We start from the raw sequence: 19,559 nt of genomic DNA, 5'->3' as shown, positions 1-19,559 counted from the left end.
ATAAAAGAAAATCGTTGAGAAATTTGAGAAACACTTGGTAAACGAGACGACATGTATTGCCAGTATTTTAAATATTAGCAATGCGAAGATTTTAGTTTATAGACAAATCGTAATTCTAATTATTTTATTTGTGATAGTTGATATTAATTTAATTAATAAAATTGTAGAGCATTAATTTGTAACAAATTTATATAATAAAATAGCGAGAAAATTGATTTTTAAAAACAAAATTCGAGACATTTTTAAAAATTTCCCAGAAAAGTCCGGAGAATTTAAGTTTTTGTAAATTTAATTGGGTTTTAGCAGAAAAGTTGCTCAATATTATTTTACCAGAGAACTACCAAAACCCATGGTAACCGATTCTGCGCTCGATGGAACCGGTGAAGTTTGCCTTGGCTGGAGGCTCGGGGACGATAGGTAACCTAGAAGGAAGGGAAGAGGTTTTCGATCGGATACCTGAGATGAACCCTGAGGTCGAGTGCAAGGCACTGCTGCCAGCAGCACAGTTTTGCACTGACGGAACCCTAGTATTGTCATTTGGAAGATTATGTTACACGGATGGATCAAAGCTAGGGGACAGAGTGGGCCTGGGGGTCTACATTGAGAACCCAGGGACTCAGATCTGTTTAGACTGCCTGACCACAATACGGTCCTACAGATGGAGATCCGGGCGATCACGGAAAGCGTGAGGTGGTGTGGTGCTAACGCAAGCACGTTGATTGTGAACATCTGAACGGATAGTAAAAATGCCATAATGGCAGTAAAAACCAGGACGGTAAGGTCACAAACAGTCTTGCAGTGTAAGAAGGAGATTAACGCCTTCTCTGAGGATGGCAAAATCCGCATCGTTTGGGTGCCGGGCCAAAACGGAGTAAGGGGGAATTGAAAGGGCAGACGATTTGACAGTGAATGGTAGAGAACTGCCGTCAATAAACTTTCACTTGAAGCCTTTTGAGTCGACGCAGTCCAAGTAAAGGGCGTGGGCCATGAATGCGCTTGCAACCCTGTAGAACAGCGAAACGGTCGGTAGAACGGCGAAAATCCTATGGTGGGATCCAGTTCGTGAGAAGAAGAGGCAATTACTGAAAGGAAGTAAGAAGGAGGTCAGTATAGCTTTCGCTATGTGAACGGGACACATAGAACTACGAACTCGCTTATGCAAAACAGGTGTGGCAAGTGATAGCATGTGTAGGGCATGTGGGGAAGATGATGAGTCGTTGTAGATACCGGCGCATAGGTGTGGACACAATACTAAACATGAAACAACTTAGGGGCGTGGCATGGAAAACAATTAAGGATTTTGTAAATAGCACGGAATTCCTAACTTAGATTTTCTTTTTCGAGGTTACTTTTTAGTTTTTAGAGCGCACAACAATCTTACGGGCTTAGGTGTATGTCTATAGTGGCATGTGGCAGATTACTATCTGCACCCTTTTTCCAACCTAACCTAACCTAGGTGGAGTGCGCGACACTGTTACCAGCGGCACATACTTGGATTGACGAAACTCTGGTATAGCCACCTGGAAGTTCTTGCTACACTGATGGATCAAACCTAGAGGACAGAGTGGGCTTGGGGGTCTACATTGAGAACCCAGGGATTGAGATCTGTTTTAGACTGCCTGGCAATAATACATTCCTGCAGAGGGAGTACCGGGCGATCATGGAATACGTGAGGTGTTATAATGTTAAGCCGAGACGTCGAGTGTGAACATCTTTACGAAGAGTAAACCGGCCATCAGGGCTCGAACAACCAGAACGGTAAGGTCACAAACGGTCTTGGAGTTTAAGAAGATTAACACCTTCTCAGAGGATGCCATAATCCGAATTTTTTGGGTGCCGGGGTATAGCGGAGTATGAGGCAAACGATTTGGTTGTGAAGACCCAGGCCATAACGAAGTATGAGACAGTGAAAGAGAAGACTATTTGGCCGATAAGCCAAAGGACTGCCGTCGGCACTAAAATAAATTTCCCATGAAAATTCCATTAAGGAACAGGGGATACATCTGTCATATCAATGAGTGTAGTCCGATTAAAGTTTAAGTTTAAAGACAAGGGACCTCCCGTATAGCGAAACCAGTTGGTAGAGAAGATTTATCATGGCAAGATCAGTGTTGCCGTTTTTGTTAGGTACCTAGCAAAATCGGTAGGTTTTTATTCTCTTGGTAGGTTGGTAGGCTGACCTCAATTTTTGGTAGGGTTTTCCAACATATAAATTACTGAAAACATCGCCGGGGATAACTCAAAATTACTTCACTTTTTGTCTTTTCTTTGTATTAGTCAAGAGTGCAGGATAAAACCATGAGTGTCGAGGGGCCAAATACTCTTACAAGGAGTCTCACTGCATCAAATTTTAGGAAAAAGGACGAAAGTTGTGATATTGACTGTTGCTGGTACAAGTGTTAAGCGATCTCTTCCAAATTTCGTAAATTCTGGGCAAAAAAAGCGGCGTTCAATGCCTTCAATTGGAAAACGGCTGTATGGCAGCTGCAAAAAAAAATGTTTAGAACTGGTCCCTACTCAGATGTTAAGGGGTCCATACAACTCATTGCTATGGGGAAAATGGATAGTTAAATCGCAGTTATAGGCTGTCTTTAAACTTTAAGCTGTAGAGTGATTTCAACAGCCAGACAGACGGACATCTAAATCGTCTATGAATATAACGACGGTCTAGTATGTAAGGTTGAAATATATAATTTGTATAAAAACGTATACCTCATTCATGGCATATAGAACGTTAAGTAGGTTTTGGTCAGGTTTGGTAGGATTTTTCTTCAATTTTGTTAGGAAATAATTTTCTTGAGTGGCAACACTGGGCAGGATACCTCCCAAATGCCGCCAGCATTAGTAAAGGGATAACCACTGCTGGAAAATTGTCTGATGTTTACGCCGGGATTTGAACTCAAGATTACGGCGTCATAGGCGGATAGCTTACTTCTGGGCCACGGTGACCTCCGAACTGCCTCCGATAAACTTGGTTAATCCAAAGACTTTAGGGACGACGTAGTCCGAGTTAAGGACCTCGGGCCATATTGAAGTATGGAGCAAAGAAAGAGCAGACGATTTGGCCGTAAAGGCCAGAGGACTGCCGTGGGTAAACTTGCTAATCCGAAGCCTTTCGGGGTGACGCCGTCTGAGTTAAGGGAGTGAGCATGTAGCTCTGTGGAACAGTGAAACGGTAGGTAGTATAACGAAACTCCTAAGGGGAGATCCGTATCGTGAAAAGACGAGGCTGTTATTGAAAGAAAACAAGTAAAAGCGTTCTAATTTCGGCCTCGGGAATCCACCACCATGGATTCCGTTAAAAATGTATACAGAATAAATTAAGTTGAAGGGCAAAATTTTCTTCTACATACCAAAATTCAGTCAAACCAGTAAAGATTAAAGCTTCTAGGAACCGAACCAAGATGATCGAGAAACCGGTTTTCAAGGGAGCTATATCAGGTTGTAGACTAATTTGGACCGTATTTGGAACAGTTGTTGAAAGTCGTAACAGAACACGGCATGCCAAATTTAAAGCCAAGTCGAACAAAACTTGCGACTTATAAGGGCTCAAGAAGTCAAATCGGGATATCGTTTTATATGAGAGCTATATCAGGCTATTGGCCGATTTGGACCGTACTTGGCACAGTTGTTGGAAGTCATAACGGAACACATGCAAATTTTCGGCCAAATAGGAAAAAAGTTGCGGCTTGAAAGGGCTCAAAAAGTCAAATCGGGAGATCGGTTTATATGAGAGCTATACCAGGTTATAGACCTATTCAGACCGTACTTGGCACAGTTGTTGAAACTCTTAACGGAAAACCACATGCAAAATTTCAGCCAAATCTGAAAAAATGCGCCTTGTAAGGGCTGAAGAAGTCAAATCGGGAGATCCGTTTATGTGGGAGCTTTACCAGGTTACAGACCTTTTCAGACCGTACTTGGCACAGATGTTAGAAGTCTCAACAGAACACCACATGCAAAATTTCAACCAAATCGGACAAAAATTGCGGCATATAAAGGCTCAATAAGTCAAATCGGGAGATCGGTTATAAACCGATCTGGACTGTACTTGGCACTGATGTTGTAAGTCATAAGATAGGTTTTTGGGTCAAATTTTAACCAAATGAGGTGAAAATTTAGGTCTCAAGAAGTAAAATCCGGGGATGGATTTATACGGGGGCTATATCTGTTTGTGGACAGATTTGGATCATACTTGACATGGATGTTGAAAGTCATAACACAAATCTTTTTTCCAAATTTCAGCCAAATCGGATGAAATTTGAGGCTTCTAGAGGCTCACGACGTCAAATCCGGGGATCGGTTTATATGGGGGCTATATCAGTTTTTATATCGACTGGGATTTTATTTGGCATGGATATTGGAAGTCATAACACAAATCTTTGTTCCAAAATTCAGCCAAATCTAATGAAAATATCAGTTTATAGGTCGACTGGGATCGTACTTGGCTTGGATGTTGGAAGTCATAACACAAGTCTTTGTTATAAATCGGAGGAAAATTGAGTCTTCCAGGGGCTCAAGAAGTCAAATTTGGAGATCTGTTTATATGGAAGCTATATCTAAATATGAACAGATCTGGCCTATTTGCAATCCCCAACGACCTGCATCAATACTTAGTATCTGTGAAAAATTTCAGGCGTCTAGCTTTACGCGTTTGACCGCTATCGTGATTTCGACAGATGGTCAGACGAACGGACATGGCTAGATCGACTCAGAACGTTGAAACGATCAAGAATATATGGGGTCTTGGGCGACGATTTCGAGGTGCTACAAACGGAATGACGAGATTAGTATACCCCTATCCTATGGTGGTGGGTATAAAAAGTAGGATATTAATATGGCTTTCTGTATCACAGGGGAAACATAGGACTAGGAGTGCACTTATGCAAAATAGGTGCGACAAGTGATATCATGTGTAGTGAATGTGGGGATAAGACATTTCCTACGATATGTCCCGAGTTTCGCGGAATAGCTGTGAGCACCACACAGGCTGGAACATTGAGGTCCGACCTGTGTGGTGTTCACTGCTGTGACGAGAAGCTTAGCTGGAGGCTACCGGGTGCGTCCACAGTTTGCGGAATGCTCCATACGGAATAGCTGCAACGACAGTCGCGGAAAATCAGCGGTATCGAGCGGTGTCTCAGTGGGAGGTCTATCGGCACCGGCTCTTGCACAAATACTGAGTGCCTATGATGCTCTATACGACAAGGCGAGTTTATTGGCAACTTTAAATAACCAATGGCCAACCTGTTCCCGCGACTATCGGTTTTTTGGGCCGGAACGAGCTTGCTCACCTACAAGAGCATGACGAGGATCGCCACCTCCACATGAAAATGTGGCTACAACAACTGGCACTTAGGTGGGGACACATGACATGAACCGACTTAGGGGCGTGAAAAGGAGTTTTTAGTATCACGCCAATTAATGGACTAGGTGTATGTCTCTTGTTTCAACCCAACCTAATCCTAAGGTAATTGTTCAGCCAGCTTTTAAAGGGGACCCGATTGGTCGAGTTCAAGATCTTCTGCAGCAACTAAGAATGGCCCATTGTGTGAAAGACTTTGGATAAGCCCAAGCCTACTTCGATTGTGCAGTCCCGTGGTCTTGGCTGATTAAGACTGTGAGCGATATGCGTCCTAATCTCGTTCGGGGTGGTTTTAGTACCGTGTCACTCCTCACCAACGATAGTTGGGAAAGTAGTGCACCCGAAACTGTAGCCACTGGTGATAGAAGGGTGATAGGGCGGTATGAAATTCTGTGGTTAGCGGCTTTGTGCGATTTTGAAGAGGGAGTTGCCCTTTTTATACCCTACACCACCACTGTGGTACAGGGTGTTATAACTTTGTACATTTGTTTGCAACACTAAGAAAGAGAAGATCTAAACCCATCGATAAGTATACTAAACGGCTTAGAATCACTTCCTGATTCGATTTAGCTATGTCCGTTTGTCTGTCCACATATTCTTGTAATCAAGGTACAGGTCGCATTTGTTGTCCAACTTTCATAAAATTTTGCAAAAGTCACTTTTTTGGTCCAAAGATGAACTTTATTGGTTTTGAAAAAAATCGGTCCAGATTAAGATGTAGCTTTCTTAAAAAGGGTGATTTTTTAGCTATTATCTTTTTGGCAACACTAGTTTAAACAGTTTTTTGTTTGTTTTTTGTTTTGTTTCACTGTCAAACATCTTTAGTTTGGTCTATAATTCAACCATGAATCGTCTTACAAACGAACAACTCTTGCAAATTATTGAATTTTATTATCAAAATGCGTGGTGCTCTGTTAAGAAAGTTAATCGCGCGCTTCTTCCAAAGGCCTGCACAAAACCATTCATTGGTGACTGTTTTTGCTGAACTTGTGAACGCTTAACCCACATGATGTTGTATTTCAAGACTACTGAAGAGCGAGACACTAAAGATAGAGAAATACAAACAAGTTACTCTTGATAAGATAATTTTGAAGAACAACCACCTTTCAGTGCAAGGGATAAAAAATGTACCCGAATACTTCCATTGTGCAATGTGAACTCATTGAAATCTGAATCAATTTCTCTTTTTGCTGAAGAGCTCTTTTCTTGCATTCACTCACTCATTTTGTGGTCTTGTTATCTGTTTTACTCAGTTCTCAATTGTCTCATACAATGTTGTATTTTTAAACGAAGATTTCAGTTCTTTAAATACTCTATGGTTGTTAGTGTGCCTTGAAAGCAGAAATTAATGATCTTGTGCAGGCCTTTGATTTGGGGACAAGCGCGGTTAGCAAATGCGATGAAAAACTACCGTGTGAATGTGGTCCATAGGGAACGACCGCCTCCCATTGCAACTGAGAAAATTATCCTCCCTCTGCAAAACAGAGTAGTTCAGGTTCAATTACGATCAGGCAGATTCTAAAGAGCAAGGATTGATGCCAACATGCAAGATGTGTGCCCCAATTGTGCCCATCCACACGCAGAGTTCCCACCCAAAGTTCCTGGAAATGGATATTCAACAAAACCAAGAAGACGAAAGATAGAACACAACACACTGCTACAACAACAACAACAGCAAATGAGTTACAATACTTCCCATGACATAGCCATAGAACAGCAAGCCACATTAAAAATGAGTGCACGAGATAGGCATGAAGCGAATGGCATGCTCACTTGACGCTTACGACTCCAAACCACCAAAACATAAAATGCTCCTTTAAATTCGTTGAGTTATTGGAAGTCGAGCGCAACTGAATAGAAGACACAGACATTCATCTACGTTTCAAAGTTGTGAGAGCTGAAATTAATTTGCCCGCTTTCTAAAGGCTTGGGTAAAGAAAAAAATGGAAGTAAGTCTGTCACTTTGAACAGACGGGGTCAGTCAGCACGTACGTCACTGATAAAAGCATTTCTGATTCAAAAATAAAAAAGCAAATGCAAAAAGGACAACAAAACTTGATGTCTAATTCCTCTGCTTGCTTTGGCTTCATATGGCACTCATCTGAGTGGTGTTCATTTGCAAACAACACACGAGGTCCGTTGACCAAATTGAATATCACATCCACAGAATGATTACTAAAACGTTCGCGCATCTCTCACTCTATTGTATGTGTGCGTGTGTTTCTAGCTAACTTTGTTTTTATGTGGCATGTGATACAGACAATTGCTTTGGCCAATATGGATATTTAGTGCCAAATTTTGGGTCTAATTCAGTTCTCTGATAGCCATACGTATACACATACGTTCTTGTTGTGCGAGTTCCAATAAAAGAAAGTAAATGCTTTCGAATTTTGAAATTGTGAATACAATTTCATTACAAGTTAGTTTTCTAAGAAATTTTTTTTTCCAAATCTAAACTAATCTTCAAAATTTGTTCTTACATAGTTTAACATTTTACACTGTAATGCATTTTTTTAACATATAAAAGTTTATCCCTTGTTGTCTAAAAATACATTTTCCTCAGAAAAAACAATCTCTGCGACATTATTTCCGAGAACACTAAGATCCGTGAATTCAATCTGGAAATACCCAATTGAGCACTTAAATACAGAGTACTTCAATTATGACGTCAATAAAAGTCATGCTAATCCGGAAATATTTAAGGTTCGATGGTACCCTGGCCGTATTAAAAAAGGACTAACCGAAATTTTGTGTGATGCGGTAAATGGAAGGATTAGGCAATGGAAATGATTTTATGACTAGAACCTTTTCTACCTTCCTTTGTTACATGTATGACAAATCGAAGAATATGAATGTATGTACGTATACTTTGTTAATAGGAAAACTACTGTAGTAGTTTTAAGAGGATTCACTTTTTAATATTTTTGAAGGTCGTATGTTTGAAAATTAAATGAATCTTACCTGTAGACCACTTTTGGTTCGAGTACCTAAACCTCAAGCCATATATGATTTGCTATGTAGGTGATCTTTGAGAAGCTTGTCTTAAGAACATCGTTCGAGAAAGCACCCGTATGTAGTTGCAAAATATTAGGCATGTGGAAATCTACCATTCCTCCATATAATATATTCGTATACCAGCTTTAGGGGGTAGATAATCGAAATTGTATTGGGAAGTTGGGTACACAGAATGGTCTACCTCTTCAGCCTTATGCAAGAAGTGGGCTTTCACCAGTACCGGAATGTTGAGGCACTTCAATAATGGCAAAATCTTTAAGGATAAGTAGCACGTCAACCATCTAGACACCATTTGTGACTTTAAACGCAGAATTGAAATCGCCCTGCAGACAAATTCCTCAAAATATGTTGAGATCCACAGATTGGTCTACCGGGGCAGTTTAAACAAGTTAAAACCGAATATTGGTTACCCACCACCATGGATTCCACTAAAAATTTACCCTTATTAACTGAGTTTGTATTTTAATTATTTTGTAGCGATCAAATCGGGAATTGATTGAGGATTCAATGGTCTCAAGAAGTCATATCGAGATATCGGTACTTAAGGGGACCTATATCACCATATTGACCGATTCGGATAAAACTTGGCACTAATATTGGTAGTTATAAAATAGGTTTTTTGGTCAAATTGTCAACCAAATCAGGTGAAAATTTAGGCTTCTAGGGGTTCAAGAAGTCAAAACCGGGGATAGCTATATATGGGGGCTATATTTGTTTATGAATCGACTAGGATCCTACTTGGCATGGATGTTGGAAGTCATTACACAAGTCTTTGTTCAAAATTTCAGCTATATCTGATGAAAATTGAGGCTTCTAGGGGCTCAAGAAGTCTGGGGCTATATCTGTTTATGGACCGATTCGGATCTTAATTGGCAAGGATGTTGGAAGTCATATCACAAGTCTTTGTTCCAAAGTTCAGCCAAATCTGATGAACATGAAGGTTTCTAGGGGCTCAAGAAGTCTAAACCGGGGATCGGTATATATGGGGGCTATATCAGTTTATAGATCGACTAGGATCGTACTTGGCATGGATGTTGGAAGTCATAACACAAGTCTCTATTTCAAACTTTAGCCAAAACGGAGGAAAATTGACGCTCCTAGGGGCTCAAGAGGTCAAATCGGAGAATCGGTTTATATGGGAGCTAAAACTATTTATGGACCGATTCGAATCATATTTGGCAAGGAAGTTGGAAGTCATAACACAAGTCTTTGTTTCAAAGTTCAAATCGGAAGAAAATTGAGTCTTCTAGGGGCTCAAAAAGTCAAATCGGGCGATCGGTTTATATGAAGGCTATATCCAAATCTAAACCGATATGACCCATTTGCAATCCCCAACGACGTACATCTATAAGAAGTATCTGTGCAAAATTTCAAGCGGCTAGCTTTACGCGTTCGAACGCTGTCGTGATTTTGACAGACAGACGGATGGACATGGCTACATCGACACAGAATGTCGCGATGATCCAGAATACCCGGCACGGGATAGCTGTGAACACCAAATAGGCTGAAACTTTCAGGTCCGATCTGTGCGGTGTTCATCGCTGTCACGAGAAGCTTAGCTTAGCTTGCTCCATGCGGAGTAGCTGCAACGGTAGCCGGCTCTTGCGTGAGTGTCTACGATGCTCGATACGACAAGGCGTGTTATTGGCGCCTTAATAAAGGGTGATTTTTTTGAGGTTAGGATTTTCATGCATTAGTATTTGACAGATCACGTGGGATTTCAGACATGGTGTCAAAGAGAAAGATGCTCAGTATGCTTTGACATTTCATCATGAATAGACGTACTAACGAGCAACGCTTGCAAATCATTGAATTTTATTACCAAAATCAGTGTTCAATTCGAAATGTGTTCAAATTTTGACAAATTTTGTTCAGCGATGAGGCTCATTTCTGGTTGAATGGCTACGTAAATAAGCAAAATTGCCGCATTTGGAGTGAAGAGCAACCAGAAGCCGTTCAAGAACTGCCCATGCATCCCGAAAAATGCACTGTTTGGTGTGGTTTGTACGCTGGTGGAATCATTGGACCGTATTTTTTCAAAGATGCTGTTGGACGCAACGTTACGGTGAATGAACACATTTCGAACCGAACACTGATTTTGGTAATAAAATTCAATGATTTGCAAGCGTTGCTCGTTAGTAAGTCTATTCATGATGAAATGTCAAAGCATACTGAGCATCTTTCTCTTTGACACCATGTCTGAAATCCCACGTGATCTGTCAAATACTAATGCATGAAAATCCTAACCTCAAAAAAATCACCCTTTATAACCATTGGCCATCATGTACCCGCCACGATCGGTCGTATAGACGGGAACGAGCTTGCTCGCTTATAAGAGCTTGACGAGGATCGCCACCTCCACATGCAAATGTGGCTACAACAACAACAACGATCCACAATATATATACTTTATGGGGTCGCAGATCAATATTTCGAGGTGTTACAAACGGAGTGACTAGATTGGTATATGCCCATCCTATGGTGTAAGTCCTATTAGTGTAAGTCGGTTGGGAATGTAAATGGGTCATATCGGTCAATGTTTTTATATACATCTCCATCGACCTTCCCAGTCAGATCGGCATTCGCCTGACGCGTATTTGTAGTGAACAATGTGGCTAAAGATTTGGTCGCAAATATCTTCAGATTTCTTGCAGCGAAATATGAGGCAAGTTCGTTGAGGTACTCGTTCAACCTATCGCAGATGTCAACAATGGGTGGGGGGGCTTGATGACATGATCGTATTATCGTCCGCATATGATACGATCTCTATGCCGTCTGTAGGTGGTGGAATGGAGGATAGGTAGAGGTTAAACAGTGCCGTAGATATCATTCCGCCTTGGGAACTCCCTGTTTCATTCTACGGTGCTTCGACTTCTTATCCCTAACATTGGGTAACATTTTTTCTTGTGTACGTGTGTGGAAAATAGCTCACGCGCACTTCTCTAATGAGGAGGCCGGTTATATGCTGAAACTGAGCTACCAATTAAAATCTATCAAAATTAAGGCGGCTATACCATTCAGTTCTCAAATGAGCCAAGACAGATGGAGAGTGGACACCTGAAAACAATAAATATTTTGTAGGTGGCAGACAGAACTAACATAAAATGGCTGCTGATATTGATTGCTTTTTGGAATTCCTGTAGTAAATCGTAAACCCCACGGGTAGAGTTTTCTACTGAATGAAATAACAATGCCGCTAGGACAAAAGCTACAACTTCTTTTATTGAAAATCAACTGATCTTATTTGTAAAGATAATTCCTAACTTACCTGGTACAATATCCCTGTAGATACTGCATCGTTCACTTAACTCCTTATTTAGGTGTTCCTTTTAAAACTAGCTGCAATGGCATCAAACTGAATTTATTTCAAACCTGACCGATATTCAATATCCGTTTAGGGGGTTTGTGCTTCCTGTGGCAAATCGTAAGCATGCTTTCTCAAATAAAAGCGAAGCAACCCAGCTAGTACTACTTCGATAGCACAAAATTGTTTCTTCGTGCGGATTCGATTTTCACTTCTCATGTAGGTGTTCCTCTGCAGACATGCTGCGACTGTCTCAGAGTGAATTTAGTTCAAAGCTGCCTTATATTGCATCATGACGGAGAGATGATCTTAGAACTTTCAGTTGTAAATTGATCTCCAGAGCACTATAAAAGCATGAAATGGTTTCATTGCGCTGTTAGGATCTTCACTGCTTATAGTTTTTGTAGCAGTGTGATGTACACTGGGGCGGCAGACCTTGCCGATGAAGGACTTCATCGTGTCAATCCGGTACATACAACCGGCTGCCATGGGATTGATTGCTTTTAGTGCTTGTCCTCTGGGAAGACCTGCCTGATATACCTAATCTAGAGGTTGGTGAGCATTCTTTCTTTAAAGTTTACCACACAGGTAGCACTTCAAACAGCTTTAGGTTTCGTTATTGCTCATTTTAGATTATTACTCCTCATGTAAATGATTCTTGGAGGTTCATTCCGACCCAGCCGATGTCTGCTATTCTACAGAATTTCTTTAGATTTCCTGCTCTAGATAACGAAAGTTCATTAGATGCTTCTCTGAGTTGGAGGCCACCGTAGCGCAGAGTTTAACATGTCCGCCTATGACGCTGAAAGCCTGGGTACGAATTCTGACGTGAACATAAAAAATTTCAGCTGTTGATATTCCCTCCTAATGCTGGCGACATTTGAGAAATCTTATGCCATGTAAAAATTTCTCCCAAAGAGTTGTTGCACTGCGGCACGCCATTCGACTTAGGCTGTAAAATGGTGGGACCACCTTTTATACATTATTGAGCTATAACTTGAATTGTGAGAAGTTTTCTCTGTTCCTCAATGGAATGTTTATGAGCAAATTTGCTTTTTTGATCCTCTGAGTTCATAAAAGCGGCCTGTTCCATATTAAAGCGTTACGTTGTTGCAATTTTTGTTTCTTCACCGGGTGACCACACTCGAGCTGCATAGATCGCCAAAGACATACCTTCATCACTTTCGTTGTGGGCAACGAACTTATTCCTAATTCTCAACTTATAACTTGCAAATGCAAAGGATCTAAAGAGGCATTCTTATAGTACACCTAGAACTATGGAATAATTTTAGGTCAGAATTTTGTGTCATTGACAATCACACTCAGAGGACGTTCCCCTTTGCAAACAAGCATACGTACCGTGATCGAGCCAGAATCTATTCGGCCAGTGACTCCTGCCTCTTCGGTTACAACATCGTTCGGCTATTTTCCAGCTTTTTTTGAGCTAGTTCTGATATTAAACCACGCGTACGTAATTTCACAAAAGTTATTCAGTTAATAGTTTAATATTTTTTTTTCTATAATTATTTAAATTAATTCTTATTTTTTTTTTATTTCTTTAGTTTTTTGTTTTCTTGTTTCCTTATGCTATGATTGGTTTTATTGTACGCTGACTATCTTTTAACAACTACAGTAGACCCTGCATTTCACTCATGAACTGTATGTAGGCATCGTCTTTGGAAGCAGCATTATTCGATTCCGCCGGACGAGCAGTGGTTTCTTGAGTAAATGGTTTAGCACGGTTAGGTTTACGGGAATCTTCTCGTTTGACTCGCAGGGTGGATGGTACAAAACGGGTGACATCGGCGCTCAAATTTCTGCAATGACGTAAAATATGAAAAATTTAATTAAAGAATTAAGAACATCAACATTTCAATATAAGGATAAAAAGTATCAAAATTTTATTTCTATAGAAAATTTTGTCAAAATTTTATTTCTATAGAAAATTTTGTCAAAATTTTATTTCTATAGAAAATTTTGTCAAAATTTTATTTCTATAGAAAATTTTGTCAAAATTTTATTTCTATAGAAAATTTTGTCAAAATTTTATTTCTATAGAAAATTTTGTCAAAATTTTATTTCTATAGAAAATTTTGTCAAAATTTTATTTCTATAGAAAATTTTGTCAAAATTTTATTTCTATAGAAAATTTTGTCAAAATTTTATTTCTATAGAAAATTTTGTCAAAATTTTATTTCTATAGAAAATTTTGTCAAAATTTTATTTCTATAGAAAATTTTGTCAAAATTTTTTTTCTATAGAAAATTTTGTCAACATTTTTTTTCTATAGAAAATTTTGTCAAAATTTTTTTTCTATAGAAAATTTTGTCAAAATTTTATTTCCATAGAAAATTTTGTCAAAATTTTATTTCTATAGAAAATTTTGTCAAAATTTTATTTCTATAGAAAATTTTGTCAAAATTTTATTTCTATAGAAAATTTTGTCAAAATTTTATTTCTCAAATATTTAAGGTTTTTTTCTTTTATTTTTCTCCAATATTTCGGTAGACTCCGTCTACCATTTTCAAGGCTAGTTGTATTTAAATAAAAAAACAGAAAAACACAAATTTTAGAAAAAAACCTTAAATATTTGTGTTTTAATGGACCTATAGCCGATACAATACAACAAAATTACAAGAATTTTAAACCAGGTCAACAATACCCTAACAGAGTAAAATTTTATTTCTATAGAAAATTTTGTCAAAATTTTATTTCTATAGAAAATTTTGTCAAAATTTTATTTCTATAGAAAATTTTGTCAAAATTTTATTTCTATAGAAAATTTTGTCAAAATTTTATTTCTATAGAAAATTTTGTCAAAATTTTATTTCTATAGAAAATTTTGTTAAAATTTTATTTCTATAGAATATTTTGTTAAAATTTTATTTCTATAGAATATTTTGTCAAAATTTTATTTCTATAGAAAATTTTGTCAAAATTTTATTTTTATAGAAAATTTTCTCAAAATTTTATTTCTATAGAAAATTTTGTCAAAATTTTATTTCTATAGAAAATTTTGTCAAAATTTTTTTTCTATAGACAATTTTGTAAAATTTTTTTCTTAGAAAATTTTGCCAAATTTTTTTCTATAGAAAATTTTGTCAAAATTTTTTTTTATAGAAAATTTTGTCAACATTTTTTTTCTATAGAATATTTTGTCAATATTTTTTTTCTATAGAAAATTTTGTCAACATTTTTTTCTTAGAAAATTTTGTCAACATTTTTTTCTTAGAGAATTTTGTCAAAATTTTTTTCTATAGAAAATTTTGCAAAAATTTTATTTCTATAGATATTAACAAAATTTTGTTAAAATTTTTCAAAAATTTTGCCATATTTATTCCATTAAATAAATCCACATATATGTACTCACCTAATCTGAGGCTTGGCCGTAATGGTCGTTACACCCTTACTATCCTTATTTTGTAGCTGTTGCTGCATTTTATGGTGCTGCGCCATACGTGGTGGTAAACCTGGTGGTGGTCCTGGTATACGTATACCCATGCGTGGCATACCTCCCATGCCAGGACGAGGACCAGGCGGTGGTCCCGGAGGCATACGTATGCCAAATCCATGCATTGCTGGTGGTCTGGGCGGTGGTCTAAACATCATAGGAGGTGGACCATGCAATGGTATGTGCGGTTGGGGAGGTGCGGGTATATTTGGTAAAGCTATCGCCACTGGCATGGGCACTGCTGCTGCTGCAGCGGCGGCAGGTGTAGGTATGGCAGCAGTATCATCCGAATTAGAGTGGGTACGCCTTCGTTTGGCCGCTTCACTGTCGTCATTATCTTCTTCGTCACTAAAACTGCACTCAGATAAATCAGTGTTGTCATCTGCGTCCTCTTCGTCGTCATCATCATCGTTGTCTCCATCAACTTTTTTGTCTTTTGAATCATCACCGGTCTTGTCATTCTCCCCTCGACTAGCAGCCACTTTCTTTTTGTGTACATTTTCCATTTCTTTCATGAAATCATCAATATTTTGACCAGATATTGCCAACATTCTTTGTTGCAGAGAGTTAGGTTTTGTCACTGATTTGGATGATTTCGTTTTGGGTACATATTTCTTTAAGACCACCTCATTATCTTCGGCATCAGTATCCAAGTCAGACAGGTCCGCCAAGTCAGGAGGAGGACCAATGGGAACGCCAATAATTTCTTTGCGTTTAGGATCATCATGTTTATCTGCCGGTTTGATTATCTAAATTCAGAAAATGAAAAAGCTAAGCCTTTGTGTTATTTAAAATGCCAACTCGACTTACATGTTCATTGAGTTTCTTAAGTGTTCCCGGGGGAGCTCCTGGTGCAAATGGCGGCAATGATAAGGCCGTGGGTGGTGGGGGTAAGCGTTTGGGACCCGGAAAAGACGAAGGTCCACCAGCCACTGGAGTTTGGGTACTTGAGGGTAAAGGAATCTCATCTATTTGTACACTTTGAGCATGTTTAACGCTTTCATAGTATTGTTGCTTTTTCAAGCGCTTTTTTTCGTACTCCACTTCTTTGCGCTTTAATTCGGACCAATGTTCCGGATCGTCGTTGTACTAGTATTAAAAAAATGGAAAAGTATAAAATTTATGATTAAATTTATGATCCTGCCCTACTCACATAAAGCCGCATAACTCTTTCAAATGTCTCTTTAAGCTTTTTACGCTTGTCCCTTAGGACTTTTTCATTGAGCGGCGAGGGCTGCAACACATTATATTCTGTAATGGGGAAAGACAAGTAATAAGTCACTAATAATAGCTTTGGGTCATCTAAACACCTAACCCATTTCATCAATTTTCTCCATTTCCTCCAATATTTGCCCAGGATCCTTATTTTTCAGCACAGCTGCTCTAACCATTTGCCTCTGTTTTTTATTCTTTTTCAGCTCCTTCTTGCGAGCCTCCTTTCCTGTGGGTTAGAAAAAGCGAGGACTTAAGTGGGTGATAAATACTGAAAACAATGATTGTTGGGACTTACTAGCCTGATCTGTGGGATTCATGTATTTACCACTTTTAGTGGTATTTATAGAGCGGCGCCCCATCTTAACTATTTAGTTATTAGTTTCGGATATAAATCTAAAACACTCCAGTGAGTGCAAAACAATCAGTGTCAGTGCAGTTCCAAATTTCGATTAATCTACTTTTTTATGTCGAAGTCGATTTTTACTGGATAAAAAAGTCGAATAATCGACTTTGAAATCTAAAAGTCGATTATTATGATCTTAAAATCCGGATTTAATGGCTCGATCATGTGTTTATAAATCCGCAATTACTTTTTGGGCAACCCAATACAAATCATATGGTGCAATGCGTCATACATCTATATACGTGTGCGTACATGAGCAGAGAATATGCGAGAAAGAAGACGTCAACAAAGAGAATGCAAACAAAAATCTGACATCTTAATACCGTCAAACCTGTCTGTTAACATCTGTTCTGAGACTATCTTTTTAAACCCGCCTTGCACACAACCAAAACTCGTTGACAGATAGTGCACTTTGCGAGAAAAAATTGTACTCAGCTGTTTGCTGTATACTACCTTGGTGAATATGTCTTGAGAGCAACGCCATTTTTCGTTGTTTGTGTGTATTCAAGGCGGATTTAAAAAGGCATTCACAGCTGGCCAGTTTTGACGGTATTAAGATGACAGATTTTTGTTTGCATTCTCTTTATTGTTATCTTCTTTCTCTCATATTCTCTGCTCGTGTACGCACACGTATAGACACACGCATACAAATTTCTTCTCGTGTGTTGGCAAAAGTACGATGAGCTTGATGACAAGATGGCAGATTTCACCATATGATTTGTGGTTGTTGTACAAATGAGACCACCTTTGATTGTTTCGCCATGGTGTGTAATATGGTTCTTAACTATAATGCACACACACAACCATTGCGAAACAATTAAATTAAATGTGCGTACATGAACAGAGAATAGATAGAAAGAAGATGGCAACAAAGAGAATGCAATCGAAAATCTGACAGCTGTTCGCGAGAGACCACCTTTTTAAATCCGCCTTGGCACACAACCAAAACTCGTTGAGAGTTCATTTTGCGAGAAAAATTTGTATTCAGCTGTTTGCTTTACACTACCTGGGCAAATATGGCTTGCTCAGCCTCGGGATATCAATTCACGTGAATGAATTCAGTGAGGCCGCCGTTGTGATTTTTTTTGAATCGGCTCAGCATACGAGCCGCTTGGCCGTTCAATCGTTCCAGCCGATTAATTTTTATTTCTTATTCTCTTATTCTTGATTTTAAATAACTAACAACCAGTTTTGTTGCTGTCACTTCAGAAAATTATCGAGAAACTAAAATTGAAATAAGCAATACAAATTCAAGTTATAAAATAAAAGGATTTTAAAGCTTTAAAATAGTTTACTCCAGTACTTTTAGATAATTGTGTCCAGATAGAAAACTTTTTTTATGAACTTAAAGTGTGTGAAACGTATGTGTGTGTAGTGACAACAAGCAAGCTAGGCAAGAATTTGGCGACATTGCAAAATTGGTAAGTAATAACCTTTAATTATTTCTATCGTAAATAAGACAATAAATACACGTAGTAATAATGTATTCATTTTTACATTTTCTATGGGAAAAAATTAAATTTTGTGCAAATTCCTTTGGTATAACAAAAAAAAGTTTGCCTACCCTACCCCCCCTTCGTAAAGAGTTCGTGTCAATTTTTTGTTTAACTTATTTTGGCGCAATTTTCTTCGATATCATGTGCGTGCAAAAGAGAAACATAGATGCACCAGTTGCGCTTTCCCAGCATGTGAATGAGTGAGAGCGATACATTTAATTACCCTTTTACCCATTGCTTTTGGCCAGCATTCATTTGTGCAACAATTTCTTGAGATGTTTTCTTTTGTTGTGTACATTTATTTGAAAATTTTGCTTTGCACCTTTATTTGCCGGTTGTTCTGCGAGTGATTACGTGCAATATAATCTTTATACAGTATGCTATGCAGCAATGGGAAGTTTGATAGAATTGATGCAAGAATATCATTTTTTTAAGTAGGCTTCATACATATGTATATTCATGCAACTGTCTATAACAGCTTTCATCATAAGGGAAATTTGCAACGTCTGTACCATGTATATACATACTTACATTAAGGGGTACATGGGACAAACTGTTTCTTCCCTGTTCCTTATTGGAATGTTCATGGACAAATATGCAATAGTAAATCCAGATGGGCTGCAGCTCAGATAAAAGTCGAATGAACGATGAAAATGGGCCGAGCACGGGTTTATGTGGTGCTCATTTTCATCACTAGAAGCTTAGCCGAGAGCTACCGAAAGTGTCCTCAGGTTGTGGACAGTAGAATGCTCTGTATATGCAGTTGCTTAAACTGAAATCGCGGAAAGTCAACGCAATTGAGTGGAATGTATCAGTGAAAGGACGAACGGCACTGACTCTTGTGGCCATAACGTTTCCGCGGCGATCGGTACTATGGACCGAAACAAGCTTGCTTACCTATGGTGCTTGACAAGTATCGAAACCTCCTCCAAATGTGGCAAGAAGAAGATGGGTACAACTGCAACTTTTGTACACATTGTTTCCCTTAAGCATCGTTGCAACGTGGTTTGTGCCGCTGTTTTTTTGTTTTTGTCAAAAATGCAAGACTTTAGAAACTCGCTGCCCAGCTGACCGCATCATACCCTGTGAGTATGGCTATGATTCTCGATATGTTGGCCAATGGCCAACTTGTACCTGCGGCGACCTGTCCTTTGGACCGGAATGAGGTTACTCACATACAGCAGCTTGGCGAGTATCGCCACCTCCGCATGAAAATGTGGCTACAACAACAACAACTTCAGCAAAACATAGACGTATTCGGAAAGATAAAAGACCTACCAAATGTCCTTCATTTTATCGGTGTATTGACC

The 19,559-nt window shown here is 38.7% G+C and overlaps 2 protein-coding genes across 3 annotated transcripts in view; one reads left to right on the top strand and one right to left on the bottom strand.

Annotated features, from left to right (window-relative positions):
• Positions 1 to 13,209: 13,209 nt before the first annotated feature.
• Positions 13,210 to 16,800, bottom strand: LOC106082760 (WW domain-binding protein 11). Its single transcript, XM_013245483.2, has 6 exons — positions 16,646 to 16,800; positions 16,451 to 16,576; positions 16,289 to 16,386; positions 15,946 to 16,224; positions 15,055 to 15,884; positions 13,210 to 13,501 (listed from the first exon to the last, which is right to left on the bottom strand). Exons 1-6 carry the CDS (start codon positions 16,707 to 16,709, stop codon positions 13,312 to 13,314), a joined length of 1,587 nt encoding a protein of 528 aa, XP_013100937.2. The 5' UTR covers positions 16,710 to 16,800; the 3' UTR covers positions 13,210 to 13,311.
• A 1,097-nt stretch (positions 16,801 to 17,897) lies between these two features.
• The window catches only part of LOC106082767 (serine/threonine-protein kinase grp), a 146,003-nt gene continuing 144,341 nt past the window's right edge, over positions 17,898 to 19,559 (top strand). For both annotated transcript variants that reach the window (XM_059364239.1, XM_013245496.2), the window contains exon 1: positions 17,898 to 18,174. The gene's annotated coding sequence lies outside the window, so the exon portion shown is untranslated. The remainder of the gene's footprint in view (positions 18,175 to 19,559) is intronic.

The sequence above is a fragment of the Stomoxys calcitrans genome, chromosome 3 (genome assembly GCF_963082655.1).
Source record: "Stomoxys calcitrans chromosome 3, idStoCalc2.1, whole genome shotgun sequence".
In the NCBI taxonomy this organism is placed as follows: Eukaryota; Metazoa; Arthropoda; class Insecta; order Diptera; family Muscidae; genus Stomoxys; species Stomoxys calcitrans.
Note: the sequence above shows the minus strand (reverse complement) of the source record. Positions and strands in the feature narration are given on the sequence as shown.